Source organism: Peromyscus maniculatus, chromosome 9 (assembly GCF_049852395.1).
Source record: "Peromyscus maniculatus bairdii isolate BWxNUB_F1_BW_parent chromosome 9, HU_Pman_BW_mat_3.1, whole genome shotgun sequence".
Classification (NCBI taxonomy): Eukaryota; Metazoa; Chordata; class Mammalia; order Rodentia; family Cricetidae; genus Peromyscus; species Peromyscus maniculatus.
Genome location: NC_134860.1, coordinates 64,288,594 through 64,308,618, shown reverse-complemented (window position 1 = coordinate 64,308,618; position 20,025 = coordinate 64,288,594). Strand labels below are relative to the sequence as shown.

The 20,025-nt window shown below is 44.7% G+C and overlaps 2 protein-coding genes across 3 annotated transcripts in view; both read left to right on the top strand.

Annotated features, from left to right (window-relative positions):
• Nucleotides 1-5,251, top strand: part of Ephx2 (epoxide hydrolase 2) — a 39,365-nt gene extending 34,114 nt beyond the window's left edge. The window contains exons 14-19 of the mRNA XM_006988769.4: nt 247-280; nt 1,558-1,660; nt 2,323-2,392; nt 4,221-4,301; nt 4,649-4,707; nt 4,876-5,251. Coding sequence (XP_006988831.1) covers nt 247-280; nt 1,558-1,660; nt 2,323-2,392; nt 4,221-4,301; nt 4,649-4,707; nt 4,876-4,954 — 426 coding nt within the window. The 3' untranslated portion in view covers nt 4,955-5,251. The remainder of the gene's footprint in view (nt 1-246; nt 281-1,557; nt 1,661-2,322; nt 2,393-4,220; nt 4,302-4,648; nt 4,708-4,875) is intronic.
• A 3,787-nt stretch (nt 5,252-9,038) lies between these two features.
• Adam2 (ADAM metallopeptidase domain 2) overlaps nt 9,039-20,025 on the top strand; it is a 52,423-nt gene continuing 41,436 nt past the window's right edge. Inside the window, exons 1-4 of one of the 2 annotated variants that reach the window (XM_006988770.4) lie at nt 9,039-9,304; nt 10,303-10,509; nt 11,035-11,111; nt 18,388-18,443. In XM_006988770.4, the coding sequence (XP_006988832.1) occupies nt 10,437-10,509; nt 11,035-11,111; nt 18,388-18,443 (206 nt within the window). In that variant the 5' untranslated portion in view covers nt 9,039-9,304; nt 10,303-10,436. Of the gene's footprint in view, nt 9,305-10,302; nt 10,510-11,034; nt 11,112-18,387; nt 18,444-20,025 lie in introns of those variants that run through there. The other variant, XM_076545240.1, reaches the window with a different exon arrangement.

The following is a 20,025-nucleotide window of genomic DNA, read 5'->3' as shown; positions in this document are numbered from 1 at the left end:
CTCATTTATGAATCAAACACTATCACGGGTGCCCGGTACAGGGTGTGCACAGAGTACACAGTGTCCAGGGTCCAGTGCTGTCCTTGGTAGCCAGCTTCCATCCCCTGTGTGTTTTAGCACATATCCCCACATGAAAGGGTTCTCCCATGGCTTTGTGCGCTTGAGGTCTGCTGTAATGGTGATCTGAGTCACAGTCTTCTGACTTTGCTTCACTCACGACATCCTCCCTAACTTTTCTTCCCACAGGGTTCACTCAGTGTGCATAAAGCTACTGAACTGGGTAAGCGGTGTCCCTGGGAGGGAAGGGACAGCAGGGCCGCATCAGCAGAATGTTAATGGAGTCCTGTTCCCTCTGCCCCTGAAGAAGCCCTCAGCTTGCTTTACTGTTCTGGGCTTTGACTTTGCCCAACCAAGGTCCCCTGACGATTAATGTTAGATTAGTAGAGTCTGCCCTAGAGGGAGTTGAGTGTCAAAGTCCTAAGAAACTCTGAGGACTTGGAGAGGGTATCTGAGGCAACCCACCCTCTTCTGGTGAAGACCCCACCTCAGGACGGAGAGGTGGCTGCTGTGGAGTCAAGAGTGTGCACAAGGCAGGTCGCGCTAGACCCACCCAAGTCTCCACCCGCCCTTCCACCCCAAGGTCCTCTTCCGGCCACTCTGGTTCCCATACATCTTGGTCACCCCGACGAGTGGGATTTAACTGAAGTCAGATCTGGACTCAGCTCTGAGGTTCCCAACCTCCACCAGCCCTGGCCTCACAGATGCTTCCTTCACACCTGACACTGCCCCCAGCCATCATTCATCCAACTGAGTCTTAGTAACTGTGGTCACTGACACTCCTAGTGCTGGACCTACGACCTCTCGATCACAAACAGAAGAAGTGGATCTCAGAGGTTGACCAGTGTCGACAGGCTGAGCTGGAGTCTGATCCTGGCGGCCTTCGCCTCTGAGGATATCTGCCTCCTTACACCCCCACCCCCACCCCACCCCCGCCCGCTTCTTTTCTTTCCAGCCCCTTGTTAGTTTATTGGTTCCATGTTCTGAGTACCTGTCATCGAGGAGTCCAGGGGTAGGATGCTGCCCACCGAGAGCTCCGGGTGGTGCAGGGAAGCAGATCAGCAGTAAAGAAGTGCGATATGCAGATGGGGATGGGATGGGCCAAGGGCCCAGCAGGGCGGGAGCACCAGCTGGGTGTCTGATTCCCTTGACATTGGCCTTGAAGCCTGGAGCAGCGATGGTGCCCTTTACTGTGAGGACTGTAGAATGAAAACAATGTGTTCGTTCCTGATGAGCCTTTAAGGGAACTGCCAGGACACTGCATGCCTCTGAAGACAATATGGCATTTTATAATGAGAACCCCACAGTAGGGAAGATCCCAGCCCCACGGCTTGGTGCTCCTCCTGGCCAAGAGGAAGTCAGTGAGGAGAGGGCAGAGGGACAGACACAAAGTCTCATGGGCCCTTCACTCCAAGTCCAGACGGGGCAACCTCAGCAGGGAAGGCCAGCTTTAGAACCATCCGGCCTGCAGCGGGAGAGCACACAGGTGTCTTTTTGCAGGGGGAATCCTTGTGAACGCCCCAGAAAACCCCAGCCTCAGCAGGATTACGACGGAGGAGGAAATTGAGTTTTATGTACAGCAGTTCAAGAAGTCCGGCTTCAGGTAAAAAAGAAGGGGACCCCAGACAGGGTGGATGGGTGCTCAGCTGTCGGGGATGGGGACGGTTACTTCCACCACAGCCCCTGTGAGCACCACAGTGACCTGTCTGTGGTTGAATGCCCCCCAGTGCCGAGAGGCTCACTACCTCTGCTGCGCAGCTTCCTTTGGGGTATCCAGCTTGTGCTCTCTCGTGTGTATGGGTCCCCCAAAGGGAGAGGCTTTTAATTGATTTGCAGCCATAACTCCTCCAAGAATCAGGGCAGCTCTTCTTCTGTCTTTGGAGAATCGAAAACCACCCAAACCCAAACGTACGTGCATTTCAGTGCCTTCGCACCATCTCTGACCCACCACGGCACTTCTCACTGAGTCTCCTGAGGCAGGAAGGTGGCTTCTAGGTGTGGATGGGGGTGATCTGTAGGGTCAGCTTCTGTTTGCCCCCAGGTCCTCTCAGGGCCACCAGCCCAGGGGCAGAGAGTTCCTGCCCTCGGCCTCGCTGAGGAAGCAGCAGATGTGGCTAGGAATCGTGTGTCTCGGGGCCACACTCCCATGTCCTGCAGCACTCACCCTCCCTGGCACACTTGTGTCTGGGTAGCACAGGTCCTTGTGGGCCAACAGTGGTCAACTCCTGGAAGCTCACCCTCGTTACCGTCTGATCCTCTCCACAGAGGCCCTCTGAACTGGTATCGGAACGTAGAAAGGAACTGGAAATGGAGCTGTAAGGGACTGGGACGGAAGGTGAGCACTGTGGCCTCCTGCTACACACACACACACACACACACACACCATACACACATACATGCCAGACACACACAGACACCAGGCACGCACACACACCAGGCACACACACACACCAGACACACACACACCAGAAACACACACACACCAGGCACACACACACACACACACACACACACACACACACACGCCAAACACACACACACAGACTCCAGGCACACACACCAGACACACACACACACACACACACACACACACACACATCACAGGAGCAGGCCTTCATCAGCTCCCCTAAGAGCCCAGTCCCCTCCTTCCTTCACTACGGGTAATGCAGGGTTTACAAATGGGCTTGATCCCACCCCTGTGTGACGCGTGGACGATCACTTCACCAGGCTGATGCTCTGTTGCCATCTCTGTAATAAAGACACTGCAGGACCAGTGTCTTCCTCAGAGAGCTGTGTGATCAGGAAGTGACTGGATGAGCTGAAAGCCTTGAGAGAGGGTCCCGGCAGAGCAGTTCTTCAGCTAATGCTCCCCATCACTGTCATTACAGCCGTCTGTGACTGACACATATGGCAAAACTACAGTTCCATGAGACCAGAGGGGTCAGGGTGTGGAGGGAAATGAGGAGGACACTGTGGGGTGGACCAGGTCGTGCTAAGGCTGGATTTCTAAGACTGAAATTAGTTTCAGCCTCGCAAACACTTTTGACCGTCACAGGCCCCTGGGGAGATGGGATGAGAAGCATGGTGTTCTCCAGAGTCCTCAGCTAGGTCAGGCTGACATCGCTTAGAAGTGACTTAAAAAGAAATGCCGGGTGTGTGGTGCGTGAATGTAATCCCAGCTACTTCAGAGACTGAGGCAGGGGGGAATCGCTACTCAGCACGACCCTGACTCAGACTAAAGTTAAGAGGGTAGAGGCCACAGTTCCACTTGCCTAGTGTGTGTGAGGCTCTGGGTTCTACCCTTTGCTCTGAAAGGAAAGAGACAGGAGAAGAAAAGGATAAAGACGGAAGAGCGAGGAGAGTGTGTGGGACTTTCTCCAGCTTGCAGCATCCCCGGGATTCCCTTTATTTGCCAGCACACAGACGGGGAGTCATTTCTGTCCCTTCTGGTAACACACAGGTAACTGTCATGGCTGTCCCACTCACGCTCTTGAATCTTGGCTTCTCCTTAAAAAAAAAAAAAAAAGATTTGCTTTTATGTGTGTGAGTGTTTTGCCTGCACGTCTACATGTACAACAAATGTACACAGTGCTCTCGGAGGCCAGAAGAGGATGACACATCAACTGGAACTGGAGTTACAGATACTTGCCAGTTGCCATGTGGGTGCTGGGAACCAAACCCAAGTCCTTAGAAGAGCACGTGGATCCTCTGGAAGAGCAGCAAATACTCTTAACCACTAAGCCAACTCTCCAGCTCTTGGCATATCCTTTTAAATCAAAAGGAATCTTGTCCTTCAGTGATCTCTGTCTCCCTTTAAATTGGTTCTATGAGCTACCTGAGATACAAGGTCAGCTCCCCACCCACCCCTCTCTCTCTCTCTCTCTCTCTCTCTCTCTCTCTCTCTCTCTCTCTCTCTCACACACACACACACACACACACACACACACACACACACACACACACACACACCACTGCATTGCTAGATCCAAATTCTGACGACCCCTCCCTGAAATGCTCGGTAGAGGCAGAGCCAGGCAGGGCAAAGGTCTTCTCATGGGGTGACGGTGAGAGCTGTTAGTGGCAGACACCCAAGGCTACCTTCCCTAGGCACAGATGGCATCAGGGTGACTGAGTGACAGCTTCCCTTACTGTTCCCCCGCCAGATCCTGGTCCCAGCCCTGATGGTCACAGCTGAGAAGGACATCGTACTCCGTCCTCAAATGTCCAAGAACATGGAAAACTGGGTGAGAGAATGGCCCTGCACATGGGAGAGAACACACGGGCCCAGGAGGGAGGCAGCAGAGGAGGTCATCCCTGAGAGGCTGGAATGGGGACCAGCTAAAGCTCTACCCTGACCCAGCTTCATTGCTGACATCACTGTCCCCTCCCATGACACTCCCTTTCCCTATACCGATAAGCTCTGCCATTCCTCATTCCTGTCCTAAATGGCACAAGGGTCTTCCAAGGATGGCCTATGGGAATCATAGAGGAAGGGGTCCCCTCCAAGATGGCCTCTGCTGTGCATTACACTGACTCCACCAGTCCGATTAGCATTCTGCTGCTGACCTTCCTGCATGGCATTTTCTTTCAGATCCCTTACCTGAAAAGGGGACACATTGAGGACTGTGGCCACTGGACACAGATAGAGAAGTAAGGAGACTGGAGTCCCTGGGTGGGAAGAGCATGATTCCCTGGTCACTTGTCTTATGAGCAGGCTTAGCTCTGCCAAGCTGACGTCTGCCGGGTCTCTTCAATCACACTGCCTTGGTGAGGACAGTGGGTTCAGATAGGTCAACATGTCTTTTGTCTTCCTTCTAGACCTGCTGAGGTGAACCAGATTCTTATCAAGTGGCTGGAGACTGAAGTCAAGAACTCGTCATTGACCTCCAAGATTTAGCCAGTAGCGTGTCCTCTGTTTCCGGACATGGCCTTATCCAGAAGTAGCAGCATTGTTCTTTGGTCAGCCAGTGATTTTCTTGGGAAAGTGATCAGATGTGATCTAATTTTAGATCCAGGAGAAAATGTGTGTGATTAATTCTCTGAGGATGACTGCACCATCAAAGAAAAGATCACAGCCCGTCAGGAAGACGTGGGGCAGCCCAATTGGTAGCTTTGCAGCCAAATCCATACCTGTTCTTTTTGAAGCAGCTGATTTGGGGTCTTCATTCAATAAAGCTAACACCTTGGTGCTCCAGTTCTGTGTGCTCTGGAGAAGCCGGGCAACTGCTCAGAGAGGGTACTGCTTTCCAACGAAGAGAAACCTCCGAGATGCTGTGTGACCTAGACCAACTCTGTTCAGGGAGCCTTCCTGAAGGATGCTATGGGTGGTCCATAACCTTTGCTTCTGTTCAGTGTGTACACAGGTACTGATGTGGACTATATTTGAAACTTGCCATGGAGTCTGAGGAAGTGATTTCAGCCACCACTCTGCCAGGCGTGAGCTGATCTAGTTTTGTGCCCCCACCACACACACACAGACCTCTCCTTCCCCTTGTCACATCTAGGAAGACTCCAAGTCTCACTGATCTTGTCTTCTGCAGTTGTCAACCCTCTGTCCTGCTTTGGGCACCAGAGTCTCAGTAGCGACCTCCTAACTGCCTGCACCACCCTTCGAATCCTCCAAGCTTCCCCCAAGATAAAATCCATGCTCTGAGACCCTGGCCCCATCACTCCATGATTTCTATATAGCTGTCCTCCAGTTCTTCTCTCCTTGAATCTGAACTCATATGAGATAGGCTCTATTGATCCTCTCTGCCCGACCTGTGCATGCTCTTGTATGGAGTCTCCCAGCTGCCTCCTTCTTGACCAAGTCTCGGTCTCAATGGATGTCCTTTCCCCTTGCTGCCCCATCTGGGTACACACACACACACACACACACACACACACACACACACACACACACACACCCTCACTGCAGGTGCAGTCCCTCATTCTGTTAACCTGTCCAGAGGAACTTGGCCAGTTGGGGACTTTAGCCTTTGGTTCCAATGGCTGAGGCCTTTGTATTGATAATCTGCTTCCTGCATCTGGAACCAGGGCCAGCCAGCTTAGATGTCAGATGTGCTGCTTCCTTATTGTGATCTTGAGAATGGGTTCCTGCATCTCAGTTCCCTCAGCTTTAAAGAGAACATCGATAGTAGCTAACAATCAGATGGTGATGGTGGTGGTCAGTATCTATATAGCTATAATATAGTATATGATACATATACATACATAACTTTAGACTGGGAGCCACACGGAGGGACAGCTACAGACATGTGGTTGCCAGCTTGTTTATACTAAGATAAGACCTTGGATGACTTTAGATCCCAGTGACTTCAGGATCACCTCCACCCTTTTGGACCTTAGAACAGAAGGGCTTGTTTGCCAGACAAACATACAACCTGGTGGAATGCCTAAATGAGCCAGGAAATAGTATTTTCCTAGCTAGCTACATGCAAGCTCATTTGTAAGGAAGAAGACTCTGAGAAGGTCCTCCAATAGGAACATCAGAAGGCAATCCATTAGCTCAAGTTCACATTGTCAGCAGTCTCTATAAATCAACAGAATGCCTCAAATATTCCAGAGCCTAATAAAGTAGGGTCATCGCATCACAAATAAAAAAGGAAAAAAGTCTTGCAAGGCTGAAGGTCATAAGTGATGCTAGATGGGCAAAGGTCTCTAGGTTATGTAAGAAAATGCCATCGCGTCCAGATGGTCAGCTCTGCAGAGCTTTGGGCCACAGTTAAATTGATGCAGCTTCGGCAGCCAAGGGGTTAACTAAGGCAAAGAGTTGTTCAGGTGCCATGTTTAAGTAGATCTGCTTGGAGTCTTTCCAAAGTTATTTTACTATAAATGATAGTCTTATTTCATTCCTGCTGCAGGTGCAGGTGTAAGCAGCCTGTCCCGTCTCCTTAAAGAAGCAACCCTTTCCAAAGAGGCAGCCCCATAGCCATGCTGGGGGAGGGAGTGTGACATCCGTGAGCTGAGATTACTCACAGGATCCAGGATTTCCAGGGAAAATACCCTCCCCAAAGTGGGTCTGTTAGATTGACAGAGAAGAGGCTATTTCTGTTTTTCTTAAAGTGTGATGAACCCATGGTTTTAGGCCTTGAGAATTGATGATCGAATTTACGTCTTGTCCATGCCAATATTATCATCAGCGCATAAGGAAATAGAAAGAATACACACTGAAACCTAAGTATGGGAACCTAAGAAGGGCTATATATGGGGGTCTGTGGATTTGGAGCTATATTGGCCAAAGGACATAACATACAACCATGTTCAAAGATTAAAGTAGAATACTTAAAAAAAATGTTTAAGACAAAACACGCTCACATACAATGGATCAATGAACTGAAGTTGGCTTTTGGTGAAACATAAAATTTACAAGCTCTTAGCTAGAATAAGAGAGAAAACAAAGAACACTCAAAGGACAGACAACTCAGAGACCAGAAAGAAATCAAGTCATTGACAGCACAGAAAGATGCTTGTGCGTAAAGGGCTGCTAAGAGCGACTCTATACCAACACAGTGGTTAACCTAGGAGCTGTGAGTAAACTGTGCACAGCAAGAACCCAGGTGAGCCCTGAAGAACCAGAAAACCTAAACAGGCTCACAATAAGCGATGATTGCAAATCAATAGTAAAAAGTTGCCCAGCGAGAAGAGGCCAGGACCAACCGGCTTCCCTGCTGAAGCCTACCCCAATTTTTAAAATATTAATATCAGTCATTAAATGTGGTGATATTTTATTTGTGCTGAAATGTGGTGATATTTTATTTGTATGTTAATAAATAAAGTTTGCCAGGAGATCAGAGGTAAGAGCAAGCCATTAAACAAAAGTCGGGCAGTGGTAGCACATGCCCTTAATCACTTGGCAGGCAAAGTCTCTGTGTGTTCAAGGACACACTAGGGAACAGCCAAGCGTGGTGACACACGCCTTTAATCCCAGCACCAACCATAGGGACCTGGAGGATATTATGGGAGAGGGGGATACTTGAACAACTTTTGCAAATATACTTGAAAACTCAGGGGGAAAAATGGACAAAACCTTTCAGAAATAAACTGACTCACACTAGCCCAAGTGGAAAGAGACTAACTGGATATTTTTAAGAAATGAGATCCACAGTAAAACAAATCCCCGACAAGGAAAATCACAGCTCCTAACCCCTCTATTGATGAATGCTGGGGGAGGAGGAAGGCAAGAAAATCCTTCACAGTATGACACCAAATTTCACGAAGATTATAGGACTGCACCTCCAGAACTTTCCACGGGACCAGCATGGCTCCGATGGTGAGTTCATTGCAGCAGAAGAAAACTGCAAAAACTCTCATTAAATTTGGAGACAGACTCTAAAAGGAATGTAGGCAAATCAATCCAGAAAAATAAAGAAATGGCAAAACATAACAGGATGCATTTCAGGGACATGAGTTTGCTCCAACAGTTTAACTCAGATCATGAACATAAAGTGAAGAAAGTCTTGTGACTAGCTCATGTATGCAGAAAAGGAATTTCAATGAATTTAAGATCCATGATAAAATTTATATGAAAATCCTATCTGGTTGAAATAAAAGAAAACTTCTGATTATAACTACTGCTATCAACAACAACAACAAAACCTACTGAAACAAAGTATACACAGACTTTGACAGTTATTACAACAAAGAGATCCTATTTAGAATATATTTCCAGGTTCCATGTACAACTAAGGAGAGGCAAAGCAGTCCATTCAGAAAAGGGGGAGGCATCTCAAGGAGGCAACTGCCCAAGAGGAGATTATATATATAAAATGTTACCCATAAATACAGAAAAGCATATAAGATGTTAACATTCATTAGCCACCAGGGATATACAAATTCAAACCAAAACAAACAAATTAAATGCAGACATTTGTTTTTGTTACATTCTGTTGCAGTGACAAACTGCCATGGGCAAACGGAACTTAGGGGAGAAGGGGATTTGTTTGGCATACACTTCTAGGTCAGAGTTCATAGGGAATGTCGGGGCAGGAACTCAATTAGACACTCATAGCAGAAACCATGGAGGAATGCTGCTTGCTAGCTCACTCCAAAGCCTATGTTTAGCCAACTTTCCTATACAGCCCAGGACCACCAGCCCAGGGAGTGGTGCCACCCACAGTAGGCTGTGCCCTCCTACATCAACGAACAAAGAAAATCCTGAATAGACACACCTACAGGCCAGTCTCATCTCAGCAACTCCTCAATTGAAACTCCTCAGATGACTCTAGGCTGTGTTGGATCGACAGAGGTAACAAGAACAGTGCTGACAGAGAATTTAGAATCTTCGTACACTTTTGGTAGGATGTCAATTAGTAGTGCAGTCTTGAAGGATTCTTCAGAAGTATTTACAAGACATACTGTTCGACCCAGCAACTTCCCTCTGGGAATAAACTCAGTAGGAATATCTAAGTATTAAACCGAAATCACACATGAGGAAGTTCATGGACAAATATCAAACACACGGTAATATATTCAATGTGCACTATGCAGCAAAACTGCTGCTGTGTGTGGAACTTACAATTTCTCTCTCCCAGATGTGAAGAATACACCTGTTTTGCTTGAGACAGACAAAAGTAGTCTGTGATTGTGAGAACCGTCAGGGAGCAAGCTGGTTCAGTCTTCGATGTTGATCTGAGTGGCAGTTACACTGGCTTGTTTTGTCCCCTTGAATATTAGTCAAGACTGTCCACCTATGATTGAAAGTATCTGTATATATACACACACATATATATACATACATATATATACATATGTATATATGTATGTATGTATATATCTTTACATATATATGTATATGTGTGTGAAGTGTTAAATATCATAAAATATTATTGTTGTTAAGAATTAAAAGTTCCTGTCTTGAAAAAAAAATTAAAAGTCCACATAAGTGTATATGCACCTTCCAGCTCCTCAGCTGTTCCACAGATTCTGTCTCTCAGTAGTTTTGTTGGGTTTTTTGTTTGTTTGTTTGTTTTTTGGGGTTTTTTTTTTTTGGTCTTGGTTTTTTTTTTTTTTTTTTTTTTTTTTTTTTGGTTTTTCTAGACAGGGTTTCTCTGTGTAGCTTTGGTGCCTTTCCTGGATCTCACCCTTTAGACCAGGCTGGCCTCGAACTCACAGAGATCCACCTGGCTCTGCCTCCCGAGTGCTGGGATTAAAGGCGTGCACCACCACTGCCCTGCTTTCAGTCGTTTTTTTGTTCCCTCCACCGCCTACCCCCTCCACCCCTTTTCCTCCTTTGGTCTCAGATAGAAGTCAAACCCAGCCGGTCCTTCCAAAGCGGCCAACCTGCAGAGAGCAGCACACAAGCCTGCCGGCCCACAGCCCTCCCCTCGCGCTCCCAACTGCCCTGTAAGGGGCCAACTGCCACTCCCCGGGGCCAGGCCATGTGGCGCATCTTGTTTCTGCTGAGTGGGCTGAGAGGGCTTGGCGGACTTAGCGAGCCCCAAACAAAAGACCGTGAGTAACAACCCACCCTGGGGCCATTGGGTGCCAGCTCTTCAAGCCTTTCCCTCTTGGTTGCCCAGGGTGTCCTGGGATCGCACCTGCACCAGCCCAGGCCACCAGCTCAGCACAGCTCAAATGCGAACAGGATGCGCCAGGCTTCCCCGCAGGTCCGAGGACCCTGAGAAATGAGTAATGGGGGCGGGCAGACTTGGCTCCTACTAGCCTCCAGTTGTAGACCCTGTTTCAGGTTGGCGATGCTACATTGATGCCCATGAGTGGGAAGGGGAGGAGGAAGTGAGTCTATTTGTACCAAGGACTAGGGTTTGGTCTCAGAATTTACAAATCCTTCCCACTGGGCAAGACTCCCAAAGCAACAGACATATTTCTCTTGAAAAGCTTCCAGTTCAGGAAAGGAAGGAGAAGTGTGGGTATTTGAGTAGATCGCCATGCTAAGAGTTGATGCCTCATGGGATACAAGGTTCTGGGTGTGTGAGGGGTTTGGCTCTCTGAGAAACGAACGCCTTTTGCACCTTGCAGCTCCCGAGAGATTACACGTGCAAATCATTGTGCCAGAGAAAATCCGGTCCATTCCAAGCGGAGGCTACGAATCACACGTAATTAATTGCCAATTTGCTTAAGACTTAGAAGTCACCCAAATATATGCTTGTCGAGAAGTTACTTGTTACTTTGATTTTTTTCATCCATGTGCACTCCCTAGTTTTTGTTTGTTTGTTTGTTTGTTTGTTTGTTTTGTTTTAATTCCCTGTTTTTGCCAACTTTGACAGTACTTAAAGGAAACACTGCTGATGACTTTGGGTGTCTCAGCCGCAGGTCCTTGGGTGGTTTTGAATACTCACTTGTTGACCTGGTCCACCAAAGGTTTTCTTCCCTTCCACCTCGCCCCCTATGTTTGAAGGACTCTTCTGGTGAGGGGTGATGGTTGCCTTTTGATACTACGGTATGTGTAGAACTATTTCTCCAGTTTGCAAATATGTTCCTTATTAAGATTATTCTTTTCAAACTATTTTTGCTTCTCCTTAGGATTATTGTCCTTTGCTTCCTATATTTTTAAAGTAAGTTCTAGAACAGTTTGTAAGCTGTGTTCTTGAAGTAGCAAACCTTTATGGCTGGGTCACAGGTGGTCTGGTCATGAAGTGTCCATGTTTCCTTATCATGTGTCCATTTGCAGCTCTGAAGGGTCAAGCTTGTGGATTTTTATACATCTTTTTAAAAGGAATGTGTGTGTGTTTATGAAACTTGAATCATGTAGTCAAGAGGGGCATCTAAAAAGTGCTTGTTTTCTTTTTAATTGGAAAACAAACAAGGATTCTACTTGGAGGGGAACAGCTTCCAGGACTCACCAGGTACCGATTTGCAATAAGCAGAGTAGAAAATGAAAAAAAAAAAAAGCAGTTGTCTTAACTGTAAAATTCAGAACTCAAATTGTCTCTTTTGTTAATGCCTGCATTCTTGTTCCCTTGTAAGGGACCTGCTAGTGCCCTTGAAACAGTGAGGCTGCTGTAGTTAGGGACTCAGGGGACACTATGCACATTTACAAATAGCCTGCTCAGTAGAAAGTAGAAATCCTAAGAGGAAGATACTTCAAGTGTGGGGGGTGCAACTCGTGGGAGAGTAAAACACCAAATGCAAGTGCGAACGTGGAGGATCTGTAGAGAATGCACAGCATGGTATATGAATGGCTGATGAAAAGGAAAACTCAGCTAGAGGAACTGGGAGCCCTGAGAGGAAGGGGTAAGGGGTGAGTTTTTAATCAATTGAGAAATGGTTTGTTTGTTTGTTTGTTTGTTTAAACAGAATCCTTGGATCAGGTTTATAAACTGACTTGGGGGGTGAGGGGAGTAACTCTTTGACACATCTGACCGTTTTTGATAAATCTGGTTATACAGTCATTTACTCAAATGAAATGTCCTTCAGAAATGGGCCGCGCTAATGATTCCAGCCTGAGCCAGCATGGCAGTTCACATCTCTACTCGCAGTAGCTATGAGGCTGAGGCAAGGAAGGTCACTGTATGTTGAAGTCAGCCTGGCCTTCGTAGTACATACCAGACCAGCTAGGACTACAGTGTGAGAACTTTTCTCAATAAATAAATAAGCCAACAAAGAAGGAGCAAGGAGTTCGCATTAAAAGTGGAGAACATTGCTAAAATCATGTACTTCAGGGGCTGAGAGAAGGTTCAGTGTTTAAGAGTTTGGTTTCCAGCAACCTCATCACTGAACCCAACCATCCACGAGTCCGGCTCTCAGGGGTCTGGCGCTCTCTTCTGGCCTCCCCTGGTATCGCACACATATGAACACACCTCTTAACAGATACACAGAAAATGCAAAAAAAAAAAAAAAAAATTTAATCTTTTTTAAAAAGATAACTAAACAATGTTATTTTCTGACCATGAACATGCAAATATGCACAGCCAACTTGCAAATATTTTTAATTATTTTGTTCATTATGTATTTTTTTTTGGAGTACTGGTGATTGATCTCACTGCCTTGTATATGTGAGACAAGTACTCAACTACTGAACTATACCCCAAGGCTATGTTTAAATTACAAGTAAAATTGAAAAAGCACTTATTTTGTTAACAAAGCTTCCCTCATACACAGTGTGGTGGTTTGAATGTAACTGGCCCCCATAATCTCATAGGGAGTGGCACTATTAGGAGGTGTGGCCTTCTTGGAGGAAGTGTGTCACTGTGGGGGTGGGATTTGAGGTTTCTTCTGCTCAGTATATGGCACAATGAGTCATTCGACTTCCTGTTGCCTGCAAGATGAAGTCTCTCAGCTACTACTCCAGCACTCTGCCATGCTCCCCATCATGATAATAATGGACTGAACCTCTGAAGCTGTAAGCAGGCCACCATAAATTAAGCGTTTTTAGTTTTAGAGTTGCCATGGTCATGGTGTCTCTTCACAGCAATAAAAACCCTAAGACCTATATAATACATTTATATTTATTATCGCATTTATTATTGCTTTGCTTCTAATTGTAAAACAAATGACAACCAATTTCCAGTACTAATATAGATGAATAAACTCTGATATAGTCAGAAAGTGAAATATCACACCAGAGGCGGTAGGAAGTACTGACGATATTGTAGCCGTAGTAATGATGAACACCTGGGGGTTGCAACCATGTCTACTATGTCTGAGACCACAATTTAAGCCTATAGACTATGTACTTATGGGAAAATAAAATTTATGTAAATCAAAATGAATGCAAAAGAAACCACTGTTTAAGTCAATATCATAACCAGGACGAACATGAATGGTAAACGTGAGATTTCGCATGCTGGCCATCTGGGTTATCAGAGAGGACTCAGCTCTCCTGAGTGAGTGTGACACCACCCTCAACTACTACCAGTGCTTTATGTTTTAGTATAACTGTGGGTTGTTGCTGGAGGGCTTCTCTCCAGGTTCCCCAAGCCCCGCAGTCCCACAATCCACTTATAAAATAATCACTCAGACGCTTATATCACTTATAAACTGTATGGCCGTGGCAGGCTTCTTGCTAACTGTTCTTTTATCTTAAATTAACCCATTTTTTTATAAATCTATACCTTGCCACGTGGCTGGTGGCTTACCAGAGTCTCTACATGCTGCTTGTCCTGGGGGTGGCTGCAGTGTCTCTCTCCTCAGCCTTCCGCTTCCCAGAATTCTCCTCTCTCCTTGTCCCACCTACTTCCTGCCTTGTCACTGGCCACCAGTGTTTTATTTATATAGAACAATATCCACAGCACTTGCCCTTTTTTCTTTTTTTTTTTTTACAAAAGGAAGGTTTTAACTTTAACATGGTAAAATTATATATAACAAAACAATTACCGAGGAAGAATTATAGTTACAATATTAAAGAAGATGTCCTATCTATCTTATATTTGTGAGTTTAAGGTTTTATATCTAACTTATCTTTTATCATAACTGAGGAAATTACAACTATCTAGTTTTCAACCACATCAAAGACCTGAGAAGGAACATAATGGTCCCTGAGAAATGGTAGATGGATGCAAGCAACTTTCGGGAATCTTGCAAGAGTAGACCAAGACAGCTGGCAGCCTGGACAGTCACCTAATGTTTCTCAGCATTGTTGGTGCATTCAGATTGGCTACAGGCCTAGAATATCTGACAGACCATTTTCAGAAGCAGGAATTTTGAGAGACCATCTTACCCTGTCTTGGCAGAGTACAGTGGTCACTTTCCTTGTGTCCCGCTTGTCCAGAAAGGACAGCATTGCATTTGTACTGTCAGCTATCAAGGCAAGGGCAGTTCTTTGCCCAGTAGGCCATTTTGTGCCAAAAGACAAACTTCCAAATGGAAATGTCTTAGAAGCCCAACATTCTCTCGGGATCAACTGGTGCAGCCAGGAGCAATTGTGTCTCACGTCAACAGAATTCTAAGTTATTTAAATGCCATATTCTCTAGGTCTATGAAGTGTTTGAAGATTACCTATCTATCTGAAATATATCTATGTATACCTAGAAAACTTAACTAACATGGCTACAGATATGATTATCATAGATGACTAATTATTAATCTATTTTTTAATTATCCATTACAATTTTAAATGAGTTACATAAACATAATACCTCAAACAAGAATAGAAATATATATATATACACCGTATAACAATATTAACTTCAAGTTTGTATCAATAAACTAAAATCCATACCAATGTAAAACATTTTAAACATAAACTAAAATCTATACCAATGTAAAATATTTTAAACAAGTTGTTCTTTAAAAGTAGGTTAATTAATCTATCCTTTTATCTTATCATCTCTATATCCTCCTATATATCTATATTATATCCCCTTTTCTTTTTTAGAAAGAGATCACATTTATAATCAATCTGTTTTAAATAAAAATATTGGTTTTCTCTGTCCCACACCAGAGGGCTCTTCTGATTTGGGACACAAGAATCTCTTAACCATTTTTTTTTTAAGCAATATGTCTGGGTTTAGAGGGGGAGTGAGCCAATTCCACCTCTAAAGCCAGCTTGGTATATTTGGGAATTTGGGCGTAGCATCTCTTACTACTTCCTGCTGGAGGGGGGCGCTGTATCTTATGGGGACGCAAAGAAAATTTTAGACCTATGGGGTAGTCCGTGAGGCTGTATTGTTTGAACCAGTTGCCTTGAAACTGCTCTGGATGCTGGATCATCTGGACCATGGTGTCATCGGAGACCTTTCAGGGGGTCTTGGCTGTTGAAACCTGATGTATCTTAATCTGGAACAAATCCATAGCCTCTGGCTTTCTGTGGAAACAAAAGCAGAACCTCTTTTCCAAAGCAACATATCCTTAAATCCAAATTTTGAAGTCAAGGTACCTTTAAAATATACATTTTGGCATAACTCAACAGCTTTTGCAATCAAATGTTTTTCTTCAGTTACAAATATCAAAGACAACATAATCCAGATTCTCTGTGTGGTAGCCATCATTACGTGGCTTATTTTTTATATTACCTTGAGCCTTGAGCCTATTGCTTTAAACTGTACCATTCTAAGACTGAAACTGCGCTGTGGCTGGTGGCTCCACCCACTTTAGCTGCCCAACATGGCAGTGGTACATTTTTCGCCAGCTCTAGGAGTCATCAAGTCTCATAAATAGTGGGTCTAAGCTTTTATCAAAGCAGCGTGTAGCCCAGAAACCTCTTTTTTTTTTTTTTTAATACTAGTAAAGACTAAATCTACCACACAGCTTAATGTGCCGCTGGCAGACGCCTCATTTCCGCCATACTGCCGGTCAAACGCACACGCCAGGAACCCGCCAGTGTTCAAACCCGCGTTTTGCGCCGTCTAGCTGCCTGTATGAGACAAGAAGCAGGAACCTGTTTTTGGCTCTGTTTAGAATTGGTTATTAAATATTGTCAGGTTTAAGGTGGAAACTCGAGCCGTTGGGCGCCATTTGTTGCTGGAGGGCTTCTCTCCAGGTTCCCCAAGCCCCGCAGTCCCACAATCCACTTATAAAATAATCACTCAGACGCTTATATCACTTATAAACTGTATGGCCGTGGCAGGCTTCTTGCTAACTGTTCTTTTATCTTAAATTAACCCATTTTTTATAAATCTATACCTTGCCACGTGGCTGGTGGCTTACCAGAGTCTCTACATGCTGCTTGTCCTGGCGGTGGCTGCAGTGTCTCTCTCCTCAGCCTTCCGCTTCCCAGAATTCTCCTCTCTCCTTGTCCCACCTACTTCCTGCCTCGTCACTGGCCACCAGTGTTTTATTTATATAGAACAATATCCACAGCAGTGGGTGACATGGTATTTTACCTATGTTTAAGTCTAGTATGGCTAAAGTATGTGACAATAAAAGTTAGAATCAAAATGTGTCTTACTTAGGATTTCTATCTCTGTGAAAAGACACCATGACCACAGTAACTTTTTTTTTTTTTAATGTAGTTTTTTTGAGACAGGGTTTCTCTGTGTAGCTTTGGTGCCTTTCCTGGAACTCACTCTGTAGTCTAGGCTGGCCTCAAACTCACAGAGATCTGCCTGCCTCTGCCTCCCAAGTGCTGGGATTAAAGGCGTGCGACACCAATGCCAGGCTACAGCAACTCTTATAAAGGAAAACATTTCATTGGAGTGGCTCGTTTACAGTTTCAGAGGTTCAGTTCATTATCACCATGATGAGGAGCATGGCAGAGTGCTGGAGTAGAAGCTGAGAGTCCTATATCTTGCAGGCAACAGGAGGTAAACTGAGACACTGGACAGTTTTCTGAGCGAAGGAGACCTCAAAGCCCATCCCCACAGGGACACACTTTCTCCAACAAGGCCATACCAACTCTAACAAAGCCACACCTCCTAACAGTGCCACTCCCTAAGAGATTGTGGGAGCCAATTACATTCAAACCACCACAAAGCAGCTTACAGAGAATTCTCAAGGCCCTTTAAAAATAGCATAAAATTGAACTATTGGAAGTATCCTATAAGAGAACCTGAAGAAAATAAAGCTGCCTCTGTTATTTTTTATTTACCATTGTCCTGAAAGTACTTACCAACCCGTGCAAAAAGGAGAGAAAAGAGAAACAATAGCTAGGCACAAGAACTGGAGAGGAAGTGGGGAACACTATCATTAGTTACAGATGAGACAACTATAAACAAAATCTGTCAGTCAGACCAATATCCAACAGCAGAAAACTGTATAAGCACAATCAAAGTACAAAACGCAGTGCATTTTTATTTTGGCAAAGGCAAAAGTACAAAGCAGAATTTTATAAAAAAAAAAAAAAAAAAAAAAAAAAAGGATGTAACTTATATGACATATAGATCTGATTGCAAGTAAATCTCACAAATACATAATCTTCTAATGGAACACAGGAAAATGAGAAGGGAGAGACAGAAGACCTTAATATGCTGAGGTATGTTATTAATTATACACTTGTGGACTAAGAGACGTCAAGTCTCTGAGAACTGATAACTGCAGGGAATGTCTCTAAATCTTCATGTTACTATAGTGGTTGGTGAGCTCTGGACCCAAACCATGAGTGAATTTTATAAAACCTACAAATACCGAAGGCTATGCTGTTGGCATTTCGCAATCCTGTTTGTGAAACTGATTTTGCTATCTCCTGCCATATGAACTATAAATTTTATAGTGATCCCAATCTTTAGCAAGCTAACTCGGTTATTGGATAAAAAGTGATCCATTTTTTAGAAGATCTGTCTGATTGGGTAAGTTAATGGATAATAAATTACAGACATTTGTTTTTCTGTCCTCTTATATTTTTAACATCACATTTCATTGAAGTAAGTCAACATTAAATTATATATTTTCTCTTTTTGTTGTATTATAATTTTGGAATGAAGCATCCCTGTTAAAAGAATGTTTCCCTTTCTAACTCTCTATTTTCCTTGTTTTTTAAATATATTCTCCTTCCAGGTGGCCTACAATATCAAATTTGAAGGGAAAACATACACTCTGAACCTAATGCAAAAGTAGGTGACTGTCCTATCTCGTCAACTGCCTTTATTTCACTATTGTTGGTAACTCCCTACAGTGTGGTGATTTTATGTTTGAAAACTTTCTGGTTTTTCTTTGGTTTTTTTTTTTTTGTTTCCTTTGGAGACACAATCTTTCCGTGTAGCCAAGGCTGGTCTGGAACTCGTTACCCCTCCTACAGTCTCCCAGATGCTGGAGTGACAGGCATAGGCCACACTCCTTGATGTGTGCTTCATTTTTCTCCAACTTTGTGTCTGAATGACTACGAAGTCTCTGGAACAAATTCCCAGACCTTGTGCTTCTGGGGGCTGAAGCCAGCAGCAGCAGCCAGCATTGTTGGTCTGCTTTCAGCCCTTCCAGTCCCCTCCAGTTATCTTTGTAGCTGTTTCGTTTCCAACCTGACCACCAGCATATGCCTAAATAGACTGGTGCTATGTTCATACTTACCACCACAGGACACTTGTGATATGTACAGAGCCGTTACACCATTACGCAAGTGCCCCGTGAAGCCGAGGGATAACTCACTCCACCCACCTCTTTGGGATGCTGGTGGGCATGCAAGGAGGGGAGGGTTGGTTTGCCATGAATTTGAGTGACTGACTCATCCGTCTGTCCTCTGAAGACATTCTGATCTACCACATGTATTGATCCATGCCCATCTTTCCCATTACGCTTCTTGACTCTATGCTCCATGCATGGTGATTTCCTTGGATTTTAGCTTTCATTTTACTGTTTCTTTTGGTCCAGTTTTAAAGATTGTTTTCAATGAGCATATGACTGTTTTTCATGTTTAAACTTCTGTACAAACGCACACCTTAGTGCTCTGCAAATATCTTTTATGACTTCACTTCTATTATTTAATTTTTTTAATTTTTATTTTAAATGTTTCCAAAAAGATTTTTATTTTCTGCCTGTGTTTTGTTTGTGTGTATGTGTGTATACTATGAGCACACAGGCCCTGCAGGAGACCAAATGAGGGCATCAGAATCCCCGGAATTGGAGTTACAGAGGTATATGAGTCACCATGTGGGTGCTAAGAATAGACAATGCTTATAATTAATTACAGGGCCATCTCTCCAGCCCTATTTTTTTTTTAAACTTCTCAACATGAGAAGTTTTCCCTTACACTACATTGTTTATTTAACTGTTGTCTCTTCTCTGTGGAAGATTCGAGCTTTGAACCTACCTTTCCATGTGTGTGTAGCCACTGTTCCAAACCCTGTTTTGTGACTATTCCTTCCTGTGACCCTTTCCTACCTCTCTGTGGGACACGGAGACCTCTCTTTGGAAATGGCTTATTTCCCATGATCCTCTCCCACCTCTCTATGGGACACAGAGGCCTTGGGGATGACACAGTGGCTGTTTCTGTCTGATCCCTTGAGGATCTTTGAGTTGGGCTCAGCATTTACCCTTATCCCTCACTCTTGGCCATGCTGGGGCTGCTTGGCAGTCAGCTGCCAACTGACTGTAGGATACTTTGGGTTGCTGTGTATTCATGTCAAAAGTAGCCAGGAACGGGCAGATTCCTTCTGACCATGGTCCAGGCAGAGCAAGCATCTTTGTCTATTTGGTTTCTGA